This window comes from Oxyura jamaicensis, chromosome 1, assembly GCF_011077185.1.
Source record: "Oxyura jamaicensis isolate SHBP4307 breed ruddy duck chromosome 1, BPBGC_Ojam_1.0, whole genome shotgun sequence".
Taxonomy (NCBI): Eukaryota; Metazoa; Chordata; class Aves; order Anseriformes; family Anatidae; genus Oxyura; species Oxyura jamaicensis.
The window spans coordinates 183,139,113-183,158,567 of NC_048893.1; the positions used below are offsets into that span (position 1 = coordinate 183,139,113).

The 19,455-nt window shown below is 44.1% G+C and overlaps 1 protein-coding gene across 1 annotated transcript in view; it reads left to right on the forward strand.

Annotated features, from left to right (window-relative positions):
- The first annotated feature begins 2,900 nt into the window (after positions 1–2,900).
- Positions 2,901–19,455, forward strand: part of FLT1 (fms related receptor tyrosine kinase 1) — a 107,762-nt gene continuing 91,207 nt past the window's right edge. Inside the window, exons 1-3 of the mRNA XM_035325461.1 lie at positions 2,901–3,214; positions 17,915–18,011; positions 18,327–18,547. Of these exons, the coding sequence (XP_035181352.1) occupies positions 3,157–3,214; positions 17,915–18,011; positions 18,327–18,547 (376 nt within the window). The 5' untranslated portion in view covers positions 2,901–3,156. The remainder of the gene's footprint in view (positions 3,215–17,914; positions 18,012–18,326; positions 18,548–19,455) is intronic.

The following is a 19,455-nucleotide window of genomic DNA, read 5'->3' on the forward strand; positions in this document are numbered from 1 at the left end:
CAAACAGAAATCATTAGGTTCCCCAGCTCCATCTCCAGCCCATGCAGTCTTCTTCTAAGGGCAGGCACCTGCTGCACCGGTGCTGGGGCAACCTTTTTTGTAATGCTCTGAACATTCGACCCAGTGCCACTGGGAGCTATTCTGAGCACCAGTGCAAATAAAAAATTGCTTCCATGACTGGAAAGAGTCAGGTCGAGTTGGGAGGGTATCAGCTACTGGTGTGAGTGGGATTTTCCAGGCTCTTTATTTTTGCCAGGTCCGCGGGAACTGTCCACACGATTCCTCCCAAGGGACGTGGCTAAAGCCTCAACTCAGGATGTTCCAAGTGTCCTGCTTCCAACGGGGAGCAGAATCCACAGCCTCAGGATGTGTCCTAGTGACTTGGCTAAGTCATATCCGGGTTGAGAGGACTCTCCACCCCACCTAGCTCTTGAAACCAGACATAGGAGAGTCATAAAGACTGGCAGAGAGCAGATGAGAGGGAATGTGCTGGTTAAGCGCTCAGCTATGAGAGGTCCTGTGTGCTCCGGGTGGTGCCTGTGTTCCTTCACAGCCTGCACTAGGAGCTGGGTTTGACCCTTTGTACTGGGTCTGGCACCCTTTTCCAGCTGAATGCCCTGATTACTCGTCTTTTCAATCAAATTTCCCATTGCTCACTTTCTGTGTTGTGCCAGTGAGTCTTGCTAGCCAGGGAGGGGCAAGGGGTGCATGCCAGGGAGTTGGTGCTTGACAGCTCAACCATCCCGGTGCCAGATGTGGGGGTCATTCAAGCAAAAGGCTTGGCAGAAGCCATCCTCCTCCTCCCAAGCAGAGCAAAATTCATCCACAATACAAGGGCTGCAAGGAAACATGACAAGCTGATGTTGTCTGCTTTGAAGGCTGCTCCTTCCCCGTCTGTCGCAGCTTCTGGAGTGCTGGAGGCTGAGCAGATGAACAGCAAAGATGTTTGCCTGATACATTTCAAAGGGGGCTCACTCTCAGCTGCTAAATTTGGCTGGTTTCCTTTTGAGTTTTTAGTGATAGTCTTTTTAACATATGTTAGGAAAAGGAAATTTACCCCGTTTTGCAGCTGAAGGAAACGTAACTGCCCCTAAAACACCCAAGGATTAAAATTGTCCTACACATAAGCCTCCCAGTTCCTAGCATCACACCTAGGCCTGAGGTTCTGGGTGTGAAGAGCCCCTACTGCCCGCAGGACAAACATTTGCCTGGGACAAGTCTGTGGCTGGCTGGGATCTGTATGGCCATAGCACCAAAGCTGCTCTTCAGAATATGTTTTCCCCCTACTAGGCATTGCCATTATGCCGTGGTACACAAAAATAAGGGGAAACAGATTCCACGCTGCCCTCACCTTCACAAGTGCACTGTCCAGCTGCTTCAGCCTGTGTGTGTAGGGATGCCCTTCATCCAGGCACAGGCTTCCCCCTGCATTTTCATTCTGCTTCATGGGAATGCCTGCATCCTCTTTCATCCCTGTGTCTCACTATGGGGGTCTTCCTAGCCTTCCTGCAGGCTGCATGACTCTTCTCTCCCTGGCTTTAGCATATGAAACATGATAAGGGTTTAAGAGCAGATCTTCAGGTTTGCCCTTCATGTTTCTCGGTTCCTTGGGTGGGTCAGGAGCTGATGACATCCACTGGAGAAGGAAGGAGGTACGCCTTGCCAAAGCATTGTGGTCTTTGGAGGGCCGTGACTGAACACAGCTGTGATGTAGGAGGTGTGAAGAGGGTGGGGAGCTGGTGTGGCATGGCTGCCGGGCTCGTGATGGGGCCTGCATCATCTCAGACTCAGCACGTACTCAGCACCGGGTAGGTCAAAGGCAGGGACACACAGTTCCCTCAGCTCCTTCCACAGGGAGCCCTTGCTCCTAGGGGGTCTGAGCTGTCAGGATGCCCAGTGTCCTAGTTCTGCCTGGTTTGTCCTCTCTGGTCGGCTGTTTTCCCAGCTGCTGTCCTCTCCTCTGGAGGAGGTGATGTCTTATGAGTCATCCTCTTCGGGAAAGAAACTTCTGGGTTCTTTCCCCCACGGTGCGAGCAGATGAGGGGGAAGGTATCTATCATTATTTTGTTTTCAAGGTCTCAGCTGGGAGCAGGAAGATTGGAAAACATAGCCTTAAATTCTTAGCATAGGGTGTCACTTGTGAATGGGAGTTGGGCAGGAGCATGCAGGAAGCATTCTCACCGACTTTAAGCTTGAAAGTTAAACAGCTCTCGAGATAAAAACAACACAAACTTCTCATCTTTTTTGTTGCACAGGATGGTCTGGTGGGACACAGGAGATCTGAGCTCTATTTCTGGCTCTTGTCACCAGCTTCCTATGACCTTGGACTAGCTGCATGTGCCTCCATTTCCTTCTCCTTAAACTGGGGGTGATCACATCTACCTGCCTCCTGCAGATGCTCTCGAGGCTTACTTCATATTGTAAGAATATAGGAAGGAGTGAAATGGGTCAGGCCAAGACCTGCCTTTCACCCCATAGCCTTTCTCTGGGGATGAGTGGGAAGATGGGGCTTGAGTTTTGCTGTCAGGCTCTCCTTGGCCTTTCCCAAAAAAAAAACAAAACCCTACAGACCACACGAGGTGAGAGCTCAGGGAGGAGAATTCCCTTCCCAGCTCAGACCTGCACATTCCAGGGGCAGAGAAAGCCAGCACCAGCGCTGGCAGGGCGGGCTCCTGGCACATCCTCAGCTACATTTGCTCACGGGGAGGGCAACCCTGGGTCCCCGGGGGGTTTCGAGCCCCCATCGAGGTGCGGGAAGACCCTGGGGGAGCTCCCCCGGCTGCTGCCGTCGGGCGGGGAGAGGGCGTGCTGCCGGCGGAGGATGTGGGGCGGGGGCGAGGGGGGGCGAGAAGGGGCGGGATGGGGGTGCGCGGCGAGGGGTGGAGAAGTTATAAATCAGCGGGGCCGGGGCTGGCCGAGGATTGATGTCCGCGGGAGGTGAAGCTGGCAGCAGGGCGGACACTCCCTTTCCGCGGGCCGGGGCGGGCGGGGAGGGCTGTGGGGCCGCTGGATGCTGATCCCTCGCCTCGCCGTTATCTCCGCCACCGCGGGAGGAGCCCGGCACCGAGGAGATCCCGTCGGAGCCCAGCCGGCTCCTCCGCCGCCGCCTCGCCGCCGCGGGCAGGGGAAGAGCCCTGCGTGGCCGCGGGCAGGACCATGCCCCGCCAGCCGCTCTCAGGGACCGTGCTGCTGGCAGCCGCCCTCCTGCTCGCAGGTAAGGCTCCGACGACCCCCGTTGTCCCTCCCTCACCCCTCTCCGGACGGTCACCGGCTCGTCACGACGTGTACCCCGAGGGGGTCGGAGGGCACCTGCCTCTGTCCCTGTCCCCCCACACCGGGGAAGGGTCTCGAAGGAGATTCTGGCTGTCTGGGGAGACCCCCCACAAATCTCAAAGCAGCCCGAGGAGCAGCCTCCCCCTGAGCCGTGTCTGAGCCGGTGCATCGCGGCAAGCAAAAAAGACTCGGCTGCAGGGCAGACTCCTTTCCAGCCCGCTTTGTTTCCGAGGGTCAGCCTCTCCCAGTCCTGCCCATTGGGCGGAAAAGGTGCCCGTTTCCTCGGCCAAAATCCCCACGGACTGGGTCGGGGGCATCTCTCGGGTCCGTACCGCGGGCGGGATGGAGCTGCTCGGCGTGCCTGCATCCCGCAAGGCTGAGTGTGCCGGAATGGGTCCGCGCAAAGCTTTGCTTTTCCTCCCCGAGTTGCTGTTTTTTTTTTTTTTTTTTTTTTTTTTTTTTTCCTCCCGAGTTGTTTTTCTTTCCCTCCCCCCCCCCCTTTTTTTTTTTATTTTCTTTTTTATTTCCCCAATTTGAGAGACGAGTCGGCCCCGCAGGGTCGGAGCGCCGCGATGGGAACCGCGTCCCCCTGCCTTGCCTCGCCGGTCACCTGGGAGCAAGGTTGCGTTAGGGTGGTCCCTCGGCACTTCGGGGCTGCCCACCGGGACCAGATCCGCGTCCCTACAACCTTTCCCCGCATGGGGTCCCCAGGTGCTCCCGTCTCTTCCGCGCGTGTTGCGCGCAGCATCTCCGCGCTCAGCGATGCGAGCAAATCCCGGGAGGAGACGAGAAGGCAAAAACCCGAGCGGGTGGCCATGGGCTGGTGCTGCTGAGCCCCGCTGTGCCCGTGGGAGCGAGCCGGGGCCGTGCGGGGCCAGGCGCGCCCCCCGGGACGGAGCGCTCCCCGGGCGCTGCCGGTGCTGCCCGGGGGGGAAGCCCGGGGGGCCGCGCCGCCGGGACGTTTTCCGGCTCGGGAAGTGCTGATTCATCAACTTTGGTATAGATATATAGGTATTCTTCGTCTTTTTTTTTTTTTTTTTTTTTTTTTTTTTCCTCAGGAAAGTGCCGATTTCCCCACACTATTTTTCTCTGCCAAGGAGGCTCCTGTGCCCTCCTTGGAGTAGCACTGAAATAGACACATGCATGGGACACCCACCCTGGCTACAGGAAATGTGGGTTCAAATCCTTGCCAGGCTTCCTTCACAGCTTGAGCTTGAACTTCAGTGTCCCTCTCCCACAAGGGCTCCCGCGGTGCCGAGCTATGCTGGGGCACCGGCTTCCTCTTTCCTGTCGGAAAGGTTTCCCATTGTGAAAGCTGTGGCAAACCCACTGCCCTGGGAGAAGGTGGACTCCGTGATCTGTGCTGTACAAGACCCTAGTTCACCTTCCTGTTCCAGGGACTGTCGGGCATGTGCACCCTACGTCAACTCCAATGGGAAAAACCTGGCTTGTTTAGGGGAAAACTTCGGTGTTCTGGATGCTGGACTGTGGGGATGCACGTCCTGGGGTCAGCTCAGGGCCAGTAGGCACTGGAGAGGAGCTTCTCTGCTGTTCGGCTGAGTGCCTTTGCAACTGGTTTGATGGAAACTTGTATTTCTTTCCTCCCTTGAAACTATGAGAGATTGAGCTCCAAGTCAGAATTCAGACTTTTCCAACCTCTTTGATTTTTTTTTCCTTTCTTTTATTCTTTCTTTCTTGGAAAATCATCCTTGCACAGATTTGGTTGGACATCCCATATTGGTTGATCATGTTTCTTCTAAGCCAGTAGTAAAACTCTCCACACTTGCATTTGCATTGAGCATTTCAAAGCAATCGGTGAAGTGGTGGGATGTTCAGTGCTATGCGTCTATCTGCACACTTCTTCACATCTTATGTTCCTTCACTGCTTACCCGAAACTCTTACTGAGGCTGTTCAGCACTTCCCCTTTTAAGTGTTCTTGATAGACTACTCTTGTACTTCAGTCTGCGGGTGTCTGCTCAGCTTTCATTTACTGATAGGTACCAGAGAAGATTCACAAATGAGTCAGTGGTTCAGGAGTTACCACAGAGAATTTCATAAGGAAGAGACAGAAAGAGATCTTTTAGCTTTTTAATGGCTATTTAGTAATTCAAATTTCCCCAAAGCAACATGCAAATTACAAGCCGTAAGACTTCCTATTTGAAAAATGAGATATGCTTTGACATGGGAGTGTTGGGCACTTCAGCCCTCTGGTATTTCTTTGCACATTTGTGTTCTAGCTGTCAGGGAAAGAATATTTTTTGTCTCTGTTTTTCATAGTTATTGCATATGTTTCCTTTATAGTTTGTATATATGTATTCCACAAATTATATTGCACACATTTATGCTAAAGACTAGATATGTAGTGGTCAACATAAAAGCTTTGGTGCCTTATTTAGGTTTGATCTCCCAGTTGCAGACTTTATGTCACAACAGTTTTTATCACTAGTGCTTGGGAATCTGAAGGACTGGATTTAAACCTCAAAAAGATCAGATTCTGCAGGCTGGATCAAGGATTATGTGTCCTCTTTTTCCAGAAACATGAGTCAGATAAATCAGCTTTATTTCCAGCTTCCAACACACCTGCAATACCTCACAATTAGTGGCTAGAAGATAAATGGAATATATTAAATCTTATCTGTGGACAGTGCTATACAAGCCTGAGTTATTCCAGCTGGAACTAGATCATCAAAATCTCCAGCAAATGATGGACTTTCCTATTTCATGGTCAGCTGGAAAAAATGAAAGAAGAAATTTGAGGTCAAATCTAAACAGTGTTGAGGTTAATTTCTTACAATAACTAACCTGACTTCCCTGAAAGTGCTGTTCAGATTGAAGTTAAGGTTTCTATCTGATTTGACTACTCAGCTGAAACAGCTGCGCAACCTTGCAGCTACAGTGGTCTAACCTAGGATTAGGGCTAGAAATCTCAACTGATTGCTGAAAAAATGTTTATTCCAGTTCTTCTGGATCTTAATGGAAATTGGGCTTCCTTAAAAATTTCAAACTACATTTCTGTTAGGTAGAGTTAGAGGCTGTCGTATAAAACAGATTTTAAAAAAGATACATGTACTGGCATGCTTTTTGGCATTACTAAAGAAAATCACCTGCATCACTTACGAATGTTTTACCAGACAGGTGCTTTGCACATATACTCTATAGAAACCTAGATTTCTTCCTCTTATAGTTGGTGTAATCTGGAACAATTCCTTCGGGCTAAGCTAGCACTTTCCAGCCTTATGGTTCATGCATGAGGAAATCAGGACTTGACATGTGTTTTCACATGCGATCTTCACATCTTGAAGCACCCATTACATTTGAAACCCTAAAAAAATCTTTACTGGGGAGATTTGGAGATTTGTTTGGTTGTGATTTGGCGGTGCTTTTTTAGGAGGTTTTTTAGGAGTTTTTTTTTTTTTTTTTTTTTTTTTTTACATGTGAACAATAACAAATAAGCTGAGCCTATTTTTGTCAGATGCTTCAAAGACTCAAACCAGTAGCCCTTCACACTGTGTGGGTGTATAGGAGAAAAGGAAATTGTCCAGATTTTCAGGGCAGTTGCTGAGTCCTTACACTTTAATGTGGTTTGGAAACTTCAAGCACAAATGTTTATCAAGTTGCTAGTTTTTGTGTCCGACTGAGATTGGGAAAGGAAGAGGCTCAGCAGATGAAAGTTAAGGTTCGGTGTTTCAAAAATACGTGTCCATTGGGGCTGTGGTGGGGCTTTATCAGCAAAACTTCTCCTTTGAATCCCCTAAAATTAGGAGCTGAGGCTTCCTGTTGCAGCCCCAGAAGGCATGGAAAGCCAGACTGCTGCAGGAGTAGCTTTGCTGTTTAGCTGGGTTGCTAAGCCACCACGGTCACCTCTGCACTTGGAGGCAAGCCTCTCCCCTTGGTGAGACACCTTCAAGCAGCAAACTGCTCCCTTCAGGTGTGCTTCAACTTTTTGTCCCACTTTTCCCCCCACAGCAGTCTCTTTTTTCTCTATCAATATTTTTAAGAGTATGGGAAATGTTTCAGTGCATATTTGAGCATGAATTCCACACGTGGCCAGCACCAGCCTCTTTTCCCTTGGTCCTTGTGATACATCCTTACTACACAGAGTTCTTCAAATGGGAAACAACCTTCCCCAAGCACTCCTGGCTAGGAATGGCTTGACTTCTTATTCCACCATGTGGGAACTGCTTGTCCTAGAGTTGGCTCAGGGATGGACAGGAAGGTGTCCATAGTTTTATCAAGATGCAGAAGTTCAGTTTCATTCCCCTGTGGCTGGAGGTCTGCACTGCAAAAATCCCTGTGGTTATATCGTGCCTGTTGTGACTGACAGAATGAATTCATGCTGCAGCTAAACAAAGTTGTAACAGATTGAGAAATACAAGAGTGTGGGAGAAAAGATTAGAAACTATATGTCAGAGGCACTATTGCCTGAAACTTACGCCCTGAACCATCAGGATGTATGGAGAACTTGGATGGGGACTGTAGATGACTACTTCTTCTGTTTCATGCCATGTTTGGTGATGTTTGGGGGTTGATGGCTTTTTTTTTTTTTTTTTTTTTTTTTTTTTTTTGGTGGCATGTTGGGTAGAGATGTACCACTTTTTGATGTGCCACTAATGAAGACGAGGAAGAGGATCTTGCTGATGACACATCTGTATTGCTCAAGACGGTGATTGATTCTTGCACAACGCTTAACCAATATATTCATCATCTTTCCTAGAATTCAGTTTGGTTTCCATTAATGGAGAAGAAACTGGTTCACTCTCAGATGACATGATTTTACTGTCACTGCGGCTTTTCCATCAAATCAACTCCACCAAATAGCAAAATTGTTTTGTCCATACCCATGGTGTTAAGTCACCCAAAGACAGTCCAACATGATGAGATAGACATAGTTTTATGTTTGTGTGACTCCAATATTTCTCTAGATGGTAGAGATACTCTTCTAGCATCCACTGATCCATGACCTAAGCCCTCTTATTAAAACCTCTTTTAAGTTTTATTCCCACCTTTGGACTATTGCCTTGAAACAAGGTGTTCTTTACCACTCTAGCAGCTGGTGGACGAGGAAGTGCTTAGGAAGAAGCTGTTTCCAGGATTTCAGTGGGTTGAAGATGCTGTGGCAAAGCAGAGCCAGGGACCCGTGAGCAGATGTCCTCCGCTCCTCGGAAGTTCCCTTGGGAAGCCCGTGCCCTGGGAACAGGACCCCCTGCTCAGTGCGTGGGGAGCGGCGAGGGATGAGCATGAGGGCGCTTCATGAGAGGAATTCCACAATTTCACATAGCTTGCTTAAGCGTCCTTCCTGTGGGATTCTTCTCTGCCACGGGATGAAGGAATTTGTTGCCTTTGTTCCCATTGTCGTTCCTTCATGGAAAAACCTCTTGTCAGGGTCACTGCGGACCAATGTTAACAGAGGCGTGAGAGCTGCCATCCCGGAACAGACAAGGGCTCTCTGTAGCTCCTTGTTGTGTCTCTGGTGGTGTCCAACATCTGGACTTCAGGGGAGATACAAGAAACCTTGCAAGAAAAGTAGTTACCTCATAACATTCTCCAGAGGCTAATTTTTTTTGGAAGTGTAATCTAAAATCCACTATGACTTACTAAGAGACCGTGGGTCTCAGGGTCAAGGTAATAAGTTAGAGTCCGATAAAATTTAGGTGTTGTCTATGTTTACGACAAATGGATATACCAAGGTTGGATTACATTTCATTATGCTATATAATATGCTGTTAGAGTTTGGGGTGGAAACCTACTTTTCTTTGTTCTGTGCAGCACTGTAATTCACATTAGTCCTAATCTAGTACTAATCTAGTACTAATTTGTCCTAATCTAAGTACTAATGGTTATAATTTCTCAATGTAAATTGAGCCATATGCATGCTTACCAGAAACTTTCTGCATGTGTACCTACCTCAACTTTGTATTTTACATGACATTTAACTGTAATAAGGGTCTAGACCCTTGACCCATTCTTTAGGACACTCTTTTTGCATGCCAAAAAAAAAAAAAAAAAAAAACTAAACCTGGTCCAGTTTTCTTCATTAGTGCTGTCCTCACCTTGGCTGATTTAAAGTCCACAAGCCCACCAAGGCCAAATGGAGCAGTGACCTGTTTCAGACAAGCTCTCAGGCTGGTCCTCAGTCCAGCCCTTGGTGAGAGGGATGCCTTCTGTAATGAAGAAAAATGGAGGGTGCCCTCTACATTAGTTATTTTCTCTTATTTTGAACTCTATAACTCTGTCTTATAAGTAGGGTGGATGGGAAGTCAATTACCAACTCTGTCTCTCTCTCTCTTTTTTTTTTTTTTTTTTTTAATCTTGGAGTGTTATAGGACAGTTCAGGTGTAATGATGGAGCATCAGAAATAATAATTGGCAGCCTTGAGCTAAGTGGAAATCCCGCAGTTTGCTCTAAGTTTTATTTAATTTAGTTCTGAATTTATTCCTGTGTGCACAGCTTAATGACCAGTACAGTCCCAAATGGATTTGGTAGACCTGTGCTGCTGGCTGAGCCAGCAGATTATTGGCAGATAGGCAGTTTGTCTGCTCAGACCTCTATATGAATCAATCTTCCCATTCAATCCTATTTTATTGCTCAGTTTGTCTTGCCAGGGAATCTGTAACAATTCTTAAGTATCAAGTTGGTAAAGAGATTGAATTTGGTCAAAAAACATTACACTCTTAATTCCTAAATATAGGAATTTAAAATGATTTTTGTGTGTGTTTTTAATGTGCTTGCTTTGCCTTTATTCCATATTGGTACTTTCCTACCGTACTAGTTAATGGCATAAATTTTCCTCAAAATGAAAGTATTGAATGCTGGGAACTCTCAAGGTGGAATTGGAGCAGAGGTGCAGGGAGTGCAGACGTGTCTGCACGTGACAGACAGACCTGGTTGCCCGCCACACCTATCATGGGTAGGGCCACACAGGATCCTGCATGCAGCACGGAATTAGTCATGCATTGAGTTGTGAAAACGTCCTCCCGAGTGAATTTCAGTGGCCAACCAAACAGCATCACCATCTGGTGGAGTGACAACTGCCTCTCTTTCGCAATGGCCTGGGCTGGTTTTTCAGCGATGGTCCCATTGGTGGTTGTACTGGAGGCATTAGGTTATTCATTCAGATTCCCACTTTCAATTTCATATGCTCAGTAGTGAAAAATGTGACCATGGCTGATTTTACTTTGCTAATGACGTTCTCTTTACGTAGCCAATGAAACAAGGACCTTTGCCATGCTACATGGTGGCAAAAGTGCTTATTTCAGATGTTAAGTGTCTAGACGTTATAAAAGTGAATAGGTGAAAGATGAAACTAAGATTTTTATTAATTTATTTATTTTTCTGAGTTTCCCTGAATATTGACTTTTGAAATTGATTTCAACAGGCCTTGGTTTTAAAGTGCCTGTGACCATGCACAACCGTCACCTGGTAACTTCAGGGCAGACGGGACACAAGGTTTTGGTGAGCTCGTGAAGCAGGTGCTTTCAAGCAGATATTGCCTGGGCACAGTGCACTGAACTGCATCACCTTGGCCATCCCCGTGGCTTTCCAGTTGCCTGGCTATGACAGGAAATGGCAAGGCTTTCAAGCAGTTGTAACCGGAGTCACATTTATTTCAGGTAACCAACTGTGGTTTCAGTCTCTTACATTTCTAGACCTAAATTTCTAAAAATCTAAATGAACAACTGAAATAAAATGGCTTTACCACAGGCATCTGTAAGCACAAAACTGAGCCTTACTTATCTAGGGCAAAATACTAGCAAAATATTTGGCAACTGGGTGGCAAATATTGGGGGAATATAAGTTTGTTTATATTTACAGCTATTGGCCACATTGGCACGGTAGTGTGTGCTGCTCAGATGTGCTGATGAAGTGCTATCAGAAGTGTATGTGCTCTGTTTTGAGGTACCTGATGTTATTGCCTCTATAGCATCTAATCCTGTATCAGCGTGTTTACACATCTGTGTGCAGTAAGTGCACGCATGTAGTAAATAAACTCTTATCAATTGCTCTGAGATCCAGTACTGAGCGAGGAAGGACGCTGGCTGAAAAACTAGACACACACATCTTTCTGTGCCTGTGAAGAGATTTCTTGGTCAGTAATGTGTCCATTTGCCCTGTTGTCACTTTTAATTCCAGGGTACGGAGTCAGGGTATTTTAGCCAGCACAAGACTCTTCAAGTCTACAGTGATAAACCTTACGCTTTTCAGACTCTGTTACAATGCAGTATCATAAAGGATCCCAGTTCTTTCATCCATTAACCTATACATTTTCTTGGCTGGATGTTACATCCCAGTGGTACTTTAAATTCTTAAATTATAGTTGAGATTCATTACTCTCAAGTATTAAATTCAGAAATCACTTGGGTGTGTATTGTGCAGAACAGCAGATGGGATAATTGGAATGCCCCTTCTGGTCCTGAAAGGGATGAATCAACAGATTGATGATTTTTATGAATCAGTGCATATTTTGTTAGTAAACAGCTTTTAACAACTTTCTTGATCTTGAAAGCACTGAGAACACATTTCAGTCACAGCAGAGGCATGTGCGAGTGATGGATCTGTTGAGAAGTGAGATAGCTTGAACCATTTCTTCTGCCCGCAGCGTGTTTCTGTTTGCCAGCACACGCAGAGCCTCTCTTTGCACCAGAGCAAACAGGAAACAGGGACAAAGCCACTTATGGCCCATGGACCCATGTCTGTTAACCCTTCCCAGTCCCCATGGCCCCAGATTGCCCTGCAAAATTCTGCTTGGACCAAAATAGCAGTTACATTTCAGATCATCAGCTTGCTCAGCTGGACAATTATCTTGTGTCACAGGCATACCTCCATGCTCCCTCACAGATAAGCTGTCCTGGTTTCTCTTCTGCCAACTGTAGGTGTGGTGTTTGGATTTGCTTCAGAGATGTGGTGTGAAATTAGGAGTACAAGGTCTGTGAGGCTTCCTTTAGAATGGGAGCCTCAGTGGCACCTGAAAGACCTGGGGATGCTGCTCTGAACCTCAGGGTGGCTCATGATTTGGCACTGTAGGTCTTCCCTGGAGGCTGCTTCTCAGTGTAGGCAGTAGATACAGTGCTTTTACCTCTGCTTGCAGGAGCCAGACCCAGGCAATGCAGATGCGGCAGGGGATATTGCTGCCATGGGGAAGGACAAGTCTTCCTAGCTACCAGCAGTAACAAAAGTAGAAAGCTTCATTATCCAGAATGATGCCTTCTCCCTCTTGTCCTGTGGAAAGAGCAGGCTGGAGTTTCACATTTGGGGCAAGAAAACAATCATTTTTTTTCCAGTCACTACTGAAACTTTGATAGAGTTCTGCCTGGAAACTTTCTTGCAATTCTTTCTTTCTAAACGCAACTATTGAAGCCGATGGGAATTTCAATGTTGATTAAACTAGGAGGAAGTGTTGGTCAATACTTTTCCTTATGGTCAGATGTAAATTACAACTTTAAATAGCTCCTCGAAGTTCACCACAAGTTCCCTTTTCTCCCTTTCTTCTTCTTCTTCTTTTTTTCTTTTTTTTTCTTTTAATAGAGTGATATGGCATAATGAAGTAAAAAAAAAAAAAAAAAAAAGTTGTATTTAACCATAGAATGACCTAAAGTACCTTTAGAAGAAAAGGTAATACAGTATCTCATGAAGAACCCTGAAATAAAGAAAACTACCTCTATATCTAATTTTACAAAATGGAGTAAACCTATTCTCTGCATGTGAGGTTAGCTGGTGGCCGTGTTCTGCTTAAGGTGCTTGAGATCGGTCAGCTCATTTTCACTGGGGCACAATGAAGGTCAACCCTCTGGGTGACTAGCATGTTCCTAACCATGTTGGCTAGACCCTGCAGTTGCTTATTAGTTGCACACGTGGGGGTGTCACCATTCCCTTCAATCAGATGACTCACAAGGGAGTGCTCAGAAGCAAGAATAAAGTCCTGAGCTGCATTTGAACTGAATGACCCACGTTTTAAGGAGCACAGAGAGGTGAAGACCCTATTAAGAAATCATGTGCATTCCCTTTCTACTTCAAGACTGTCCTATACAAAAGACATTTTTGCTGAATGTGCTTGAAAGGAGGAAATTATATTTGTTGGTAAAAATTACAAAGGATCAGTTATATTTAACAAGCCTCAACACACGTGCAACCCAAACAATGACCAAAACAATTACTTCTTGATGGATAACTTTATTGCCCACAGATGGCACTTTAAACCCAGAAGGTCAGACTCCTTGTATACACTGAAGTTGCAAAGACAAACTGATCATTCTCCTTAACCTCTCATGGTGCAGGTGAAAAAAGATTAGTCAACATGTTCAGGATATCTGGAGTGGCTGGAAAATCACTTAGCCTCAAATTATGAAAAAGAAGTTAAAGACCACCAAATGTGTTAACCTCAAGGCAGTTTCTAATAACTTCTAATGTAGTATCTTTCTTTAAATTAAGACATAGAGCTAGATTTTGGGTTTACATTCTTTAGCCAAGGGTGGCAGAAATTTAAGGTTTTAAAAGGAAATTCAAAAGTAGAAGCTAGAAAAGTCAGAACAGAGGTAATAATTCAGAACGTGGGTCTAATTTTGAGTTCAGCAGATCTATACTTTTAAGAGAAATCAAGGTTTAGTGGAAGGTACACCATGTATGCATGGTTTCTTGGTTTTCTGCAGAAATGAACTCACATCATACTGGAAAAATTAATGCAGGTTCATTTATCTTTTTTTTTTTTTTTTAATTACTTGTAATCAGTGGTTTTGGTTAACTAATAATTCAAATTTGTATACTTATTTCAGGAAAAGTTCTGCCTTTTATTGCAAGGCAGAAAATAATTAAAGAAAATTTGTTCTTTTATTCCTTTGCAAATTACAGGTTATTCCCTCTGCTTTCTTAAATATATATATATATATATATATATTTGTCCTTTCCTCATTTTAAATAGAATAACTTCTGCAGTCTAAACTGATGTTTGCTCATTAATTAAGCAACCCTATTGTCTGACTTTCACATGTATCTAATAAGCCTTCCAAAACAAATAGAACATGCATAAAAATGTCACCCCTTTCCCTATGGGAAGAGATTCCTCAGTTATCAGGATTAATTAGTTCTCTTGTTGTCACAAAAAAAAAAGAAGTTGCACCCCCCAATGTAGGTCAGTGTGAGGGTAGGTTGCTGATGGTCGCCTAGTGACAGGCATAATGATAAGTGAACATGTCCTGTTGAGCCATGACCCTTCAGAAAAGACAGTGTCAAGTAAAATGCCTGGAGAAGGTTCAGAGAAGGTATAACCCACTTCTAAATATTGACAGTAGGAATTTCCTTGCTATTTTCCTTTCTTTTTCTTTTCTGGTAAACATGTCAAACTCCATTGCATTTATACTCTGCATCACTTTTGTAGCATTTAAAAATGTAAGGAAGTTAATGACCCATGAATAGATAGGATGTCAAATAAAGCTATTTTACTTCAGACCTAGCATCTTTGCTGGTAAAAATACTGTCTAGCATACTTGCAAAAGCAACAATATTGGCCAGAAATAACATCTTTTACTTCAGATTTTTGTCAGTGGAAAACTAAATTGATGAACATATAACAAATCTGATATGTCATGCCAAAAGCACTGATGCTAGGTCTTGAATATTAACATGATTAAATACTGGAGTTGTGTCTAAAATGTACTCAAAATCCATGGTGAAACTCCAGCTTATATCAATGGGAGCAAAGTTAGACAAACACTAAGCACTCCTTACGATCCCACCCGTAATATTTACAAATACTGTGGTGTCTTTTAGATACACGTAATACATGTAAAAGGGCAAAAGCTTCAATATTTATCCAGCATATCTGGCTTTCTTTTTTTGCCTACAGGATGGGGGTGAAAATATTTCTTTTTCTTTTCATTCAATTTTAATAACTCTAAGGCAGGTCTTCTGACATACACACTACCAGGCTCTCTTGTTCTGTATGCTTAATTTAAGATTCATCTTGAGATTTTCACATGGACGTCTCATATCAACATAGAGTTACCAAGAGAGAAGTCTGTAACCTTTATAATGTTTTCTTGCCCTTCACCTTTGGCAGACTTTGGACACAACTGCAGCCCACATTCCCAGGGCTGGTCTTCTGCTCCCTGCGTGGGTCAGGCACAGTCATGCTGGTGCCTGGCTGGCTTTGCTCCTGGACAGGGTGCCGCTGGTGGTGCTGAGCAAAGCCGAGCACTCAGTTCAGAGGTTCTCAGCTTCCAATGCTAGGATGACAAGAGAAGTATAAAGAAAATGAAGGAACGTGGTAGTTTCATGTCGGGTAGCTTAGCTGGAGGGCACCGACAAACCCTGTCAACCAAAAAGCCCGAAGCTACCTGAGCTCTTGTAATGTTTTATCTTAAGTCCCCAGTGTTTACCTTTAGGGACATTATTACAGAACTGAAACTCAATAGGATCATTAGACCATATGCATCTGCAAGGGACTATCCCATAAAAGCACAATGCGCTGTTTGGCAGACCCAGCACTTCAGAGCGGAGATCCTAAAATGGTAGGTGAGAAAAACACATTGGAATATATCACATAACAAATTGTTCTTCAAAGATTTGTCATGTTCTTTTTTCTCCCCTGTTAGCAGTGGGAAGAATATATAATTTCTAGTTATAAGTGTGATTTTCTAGACAAATCACAGAGGAAGTCTGTGTATTTGTACAGTATCACCATTCAGTTTCTGGTAATATTTGTAGTGAAGTTCAAAGAACCACTTTGTTCTGAAAACTTGTTATGCTCTTACTTGAAGCCTGTTCAAATGAGCTATAACTTAGTTTATGTCTACATTTAAGCGTACGCTTTAAATCTTCTTTTGTACAAGCATGGATGTTAGTACGTACAGGAGTAGCATGACAGCCACAGCCACAGTAGGAAATACTTACTGACAGATGGAGCACAGCTGACACTTCAAAAAAATAAAAAAATAAAAAATAAGTATGAGCAGATGAGGGCCATGCTTCCTTACCTTTTGTACCAAGTCTTCATAGTTTTAGCATCTCTCTCCAAAAATGTAGACTTGGCTTCTAGACCTTTCTTGGACTGAACGAGTTCACATCTCAGGACAAAGTTTTGACATTCAGCAGTAGATGCATCTTCAGATACATCCTCAGATGCATATACTGCTGGGTGAAAGCTGCTGAATTTGGAGTAACTAATTGACTTGGGAAAGTTTATACACTCAAAATTTAGTTGCTCACCTCAGCCAGAGGTGATGTCTCAAAGTTCTTTCTACAGTCAATGAAAGAGAGAGGCCTTTCCAGAGGTGATTTATGGCAGCCACACAAGGATTAGCAATTTCTACTGTGTTTGGTACATACAGCTGTTCATATTCAGCTGTGGTAGGGATCTCTTAGAAGTGCTTAAAATAGCTAAACTCAAACTGTGCTTGACTGCATTCTAGGGGAAAATCCACAGTACCCTTGTTTACACAATGCTGCTTCTCTCATATGTTGACAATGAAATACTTTCTCTTGGAGTAAAGTGATCTGGAGCACTCCCTGGTCTTCTCTCACAATACTCAAATCTTCACATTTTGCATTTGGGGTTCAAATTTAGACATAAACTGGTTTTCAATGTTTCAAAATATTTGCTTGTTATGTTCCTCGCTTCTGGAACACTTTGCTGTTGGTGCAAGGGCAGTGGGATCAAGGACTGTTTCTGCTCTAAGGCATGCCTTTCTGTCTGCTTGACACAAAAGCTTTTCTGGCAATAGCCTGTTATGGTGCAGAGGTAAAACTTTATGCTTTTCTAGCACTTGCTGACTTAATGCAAGGGAAGGTCCTGTGGTCCTTTAGACTTCTGACCATGATGCTTTTTCATAGACTTCCTAAAAATTGCCTTCACATCACTTGTGAGAAACTGGCCCCAATGTTTCAGACATCCTAGGCCACCCCACATTATACTATCCCCTGGGTACCCAGGGTTTCACCCATCACACCAGAATGGTTTGGCCGTGACAGGGGGCTTGTAGGCATGCTTGCTTTCTCAACGAGCAGTGGGTCTGGTCTGGAGGGTACCTTGAACTTTTACTTAAAATTTACTGTAGAGCTGTCCAGTTGCCTTTTGATACCACTTTACCATAAAGAAGCCTGAAGCTAGTGAGAACTGTAGCTAGCAGTGCTTTAGTCAGGAAGGGAAGGTCCTAAATCCTCTTTGACTCCTTCCAAAACAGTTCCAGCTTTGCAGTGAGTTTTCTGAGTGAGAGTTCTGTATCTCAGAGGTCAATATATGGTTCTTGCTGTGATTGTGTCTGACTTTTGCCCTTCCCATTCAAGCAGCTGTCATGGTAGTGCTTCCTAAGGAAATGCAGCAGTGTAGCTACAGGACACACTTCCCTGGCTAGGTGTGCAGCCACAAGGTCCTGAGCTTCATGGTATATTCAGCAAAAAACTTGAGAGCAATGTTGTTGACCAAAACTTGCATAGCTTCCATTTCTTCTTAGTTTCCTGAGTAATTCTCATTAGAAAGGATGTGAGTCCTGAGTCAGGACAGCAGGATTTTGCCCAGAGGAAAGGTGTATGTGTGGTGAGGGGGGCACGCCTTTGCTTTGCTTTCTTCTTCCATTATAACATCATAAATATGTGCAGATAAGGAGCTGGATGATTCGTCATTGTTAATGTCTTTCTTCTTTGTTTTTCTAGGATCTAGTTCGGGATCAAAATTAAAAGTTCCTGAGCTGAGCATAAATGGCACACAGCATGTTGTTCAAGCAGGCCAGACTTTAAATCTCACATGCAGGTAACCAGCTGAGCTGGCTTCTGATAATTTGGCTGGGAATTCATACACCTGATACTTTTTTTTTTTTTTACTTTTTTTTTTTTTTGTAACTGAAATTAGAAAAAAATGAAACCTTATGCTGTGGGGAAAGGTGGGGAGTGAACTTCAATGGCAATTGTTTAGTAGTTCTTTGTTGTTTCTGTTGTTGTTTTTGGAAAACAAGATAAAAGAGAGCCCCAGAAATAGCCTGATATAATAAAAAAGAAAGCTTGGGAACTGGAGCTATATAATTGCAGCCCAACATAATTGTTTCTGCTTCCTTATCTGTATTTGCAGGGGGGAAATGGTTCATTCATGGTCTTTGCCTGAAACTCTAAGTAAGGACAGCAAAAGGCTGAAAGTAATTAAGTATGCCTGTGGAAGGAATGGGAAGCAGTCCTGCAGCAGTCTGACCTTGAGCAGAACTCAAGCAAGTGACACTGGAAACTATAGCTGCAAATACCCAACAAGTGCAGCGAAAAAGAAGAAGGAATCTACAGTCTACGTATTTATTAATGGTAAGATCGTGTTTTTTAACACTTCTTGGTACTTTCATTTCAGTACAGCAAAATGGATAAAAATGAACATCAGCTGTGGTTAAATACAGGGTTTTGAATGATATTTTCATCCTTGGAAAATGTCATGATAATTTACCATTTTATGTATAAAACCTGCTTTCTCAGAGCTTCCAAATGCAAATGCTAGTGTTTTCTCTGTTATATATATATATATATATATATATATATATATATAAAAAAAAAAAGAAGGAAAGAAAAAGACCAAACCCAGCCAGTCCTCTGGAGTAACTCAAACTCCGCATGGAAGTAAACTAGAAGTCAGTTTGTGAAATAGGTATTATAGAAATCATAACTTAATCCAGTGATGACTGATGAAACCCATTTATATGGTGCAATGTCCACTTTAACCTGTGTAAGACTGTACGGTTTTAGACAGCTGACGGACACCAAAGCTGTCTTGCTAGATCACTGAATTTTGTCATGCTGTAGAAAATTAATATTTGCATGCAAGTTACATTCATAAAAGTACTCCGCAGTTCATGTTACACCAGTTTTAAAAATCTAGAATAATTGGATTCAAACCAAATACAGAATTGTTTTCAGCAAACCAGTATTGTGCAATATATGGGAAATGCTAGAATTAGGTCAATTAGGCTATAACAGAAATTACTTTCTGATCCTTTTTTCTTCCAGGATATCAATCAGATTCTTCTCAAAGCAGTTCAATAGAAACAATAATAAAGGAATAAATTATAAACCCTTTAGGTTTTTCATTCAACTTTGTATTATAGCTTTTCTTGATTTTTACAGCAGAAAGTTAATAGGTTACTGTGAGGTATCAGGATTCACAGATTTTGGAAGCCTGTGTTAGAGAGAACGTACGACTGGAACATTTCCAAATGATGTGT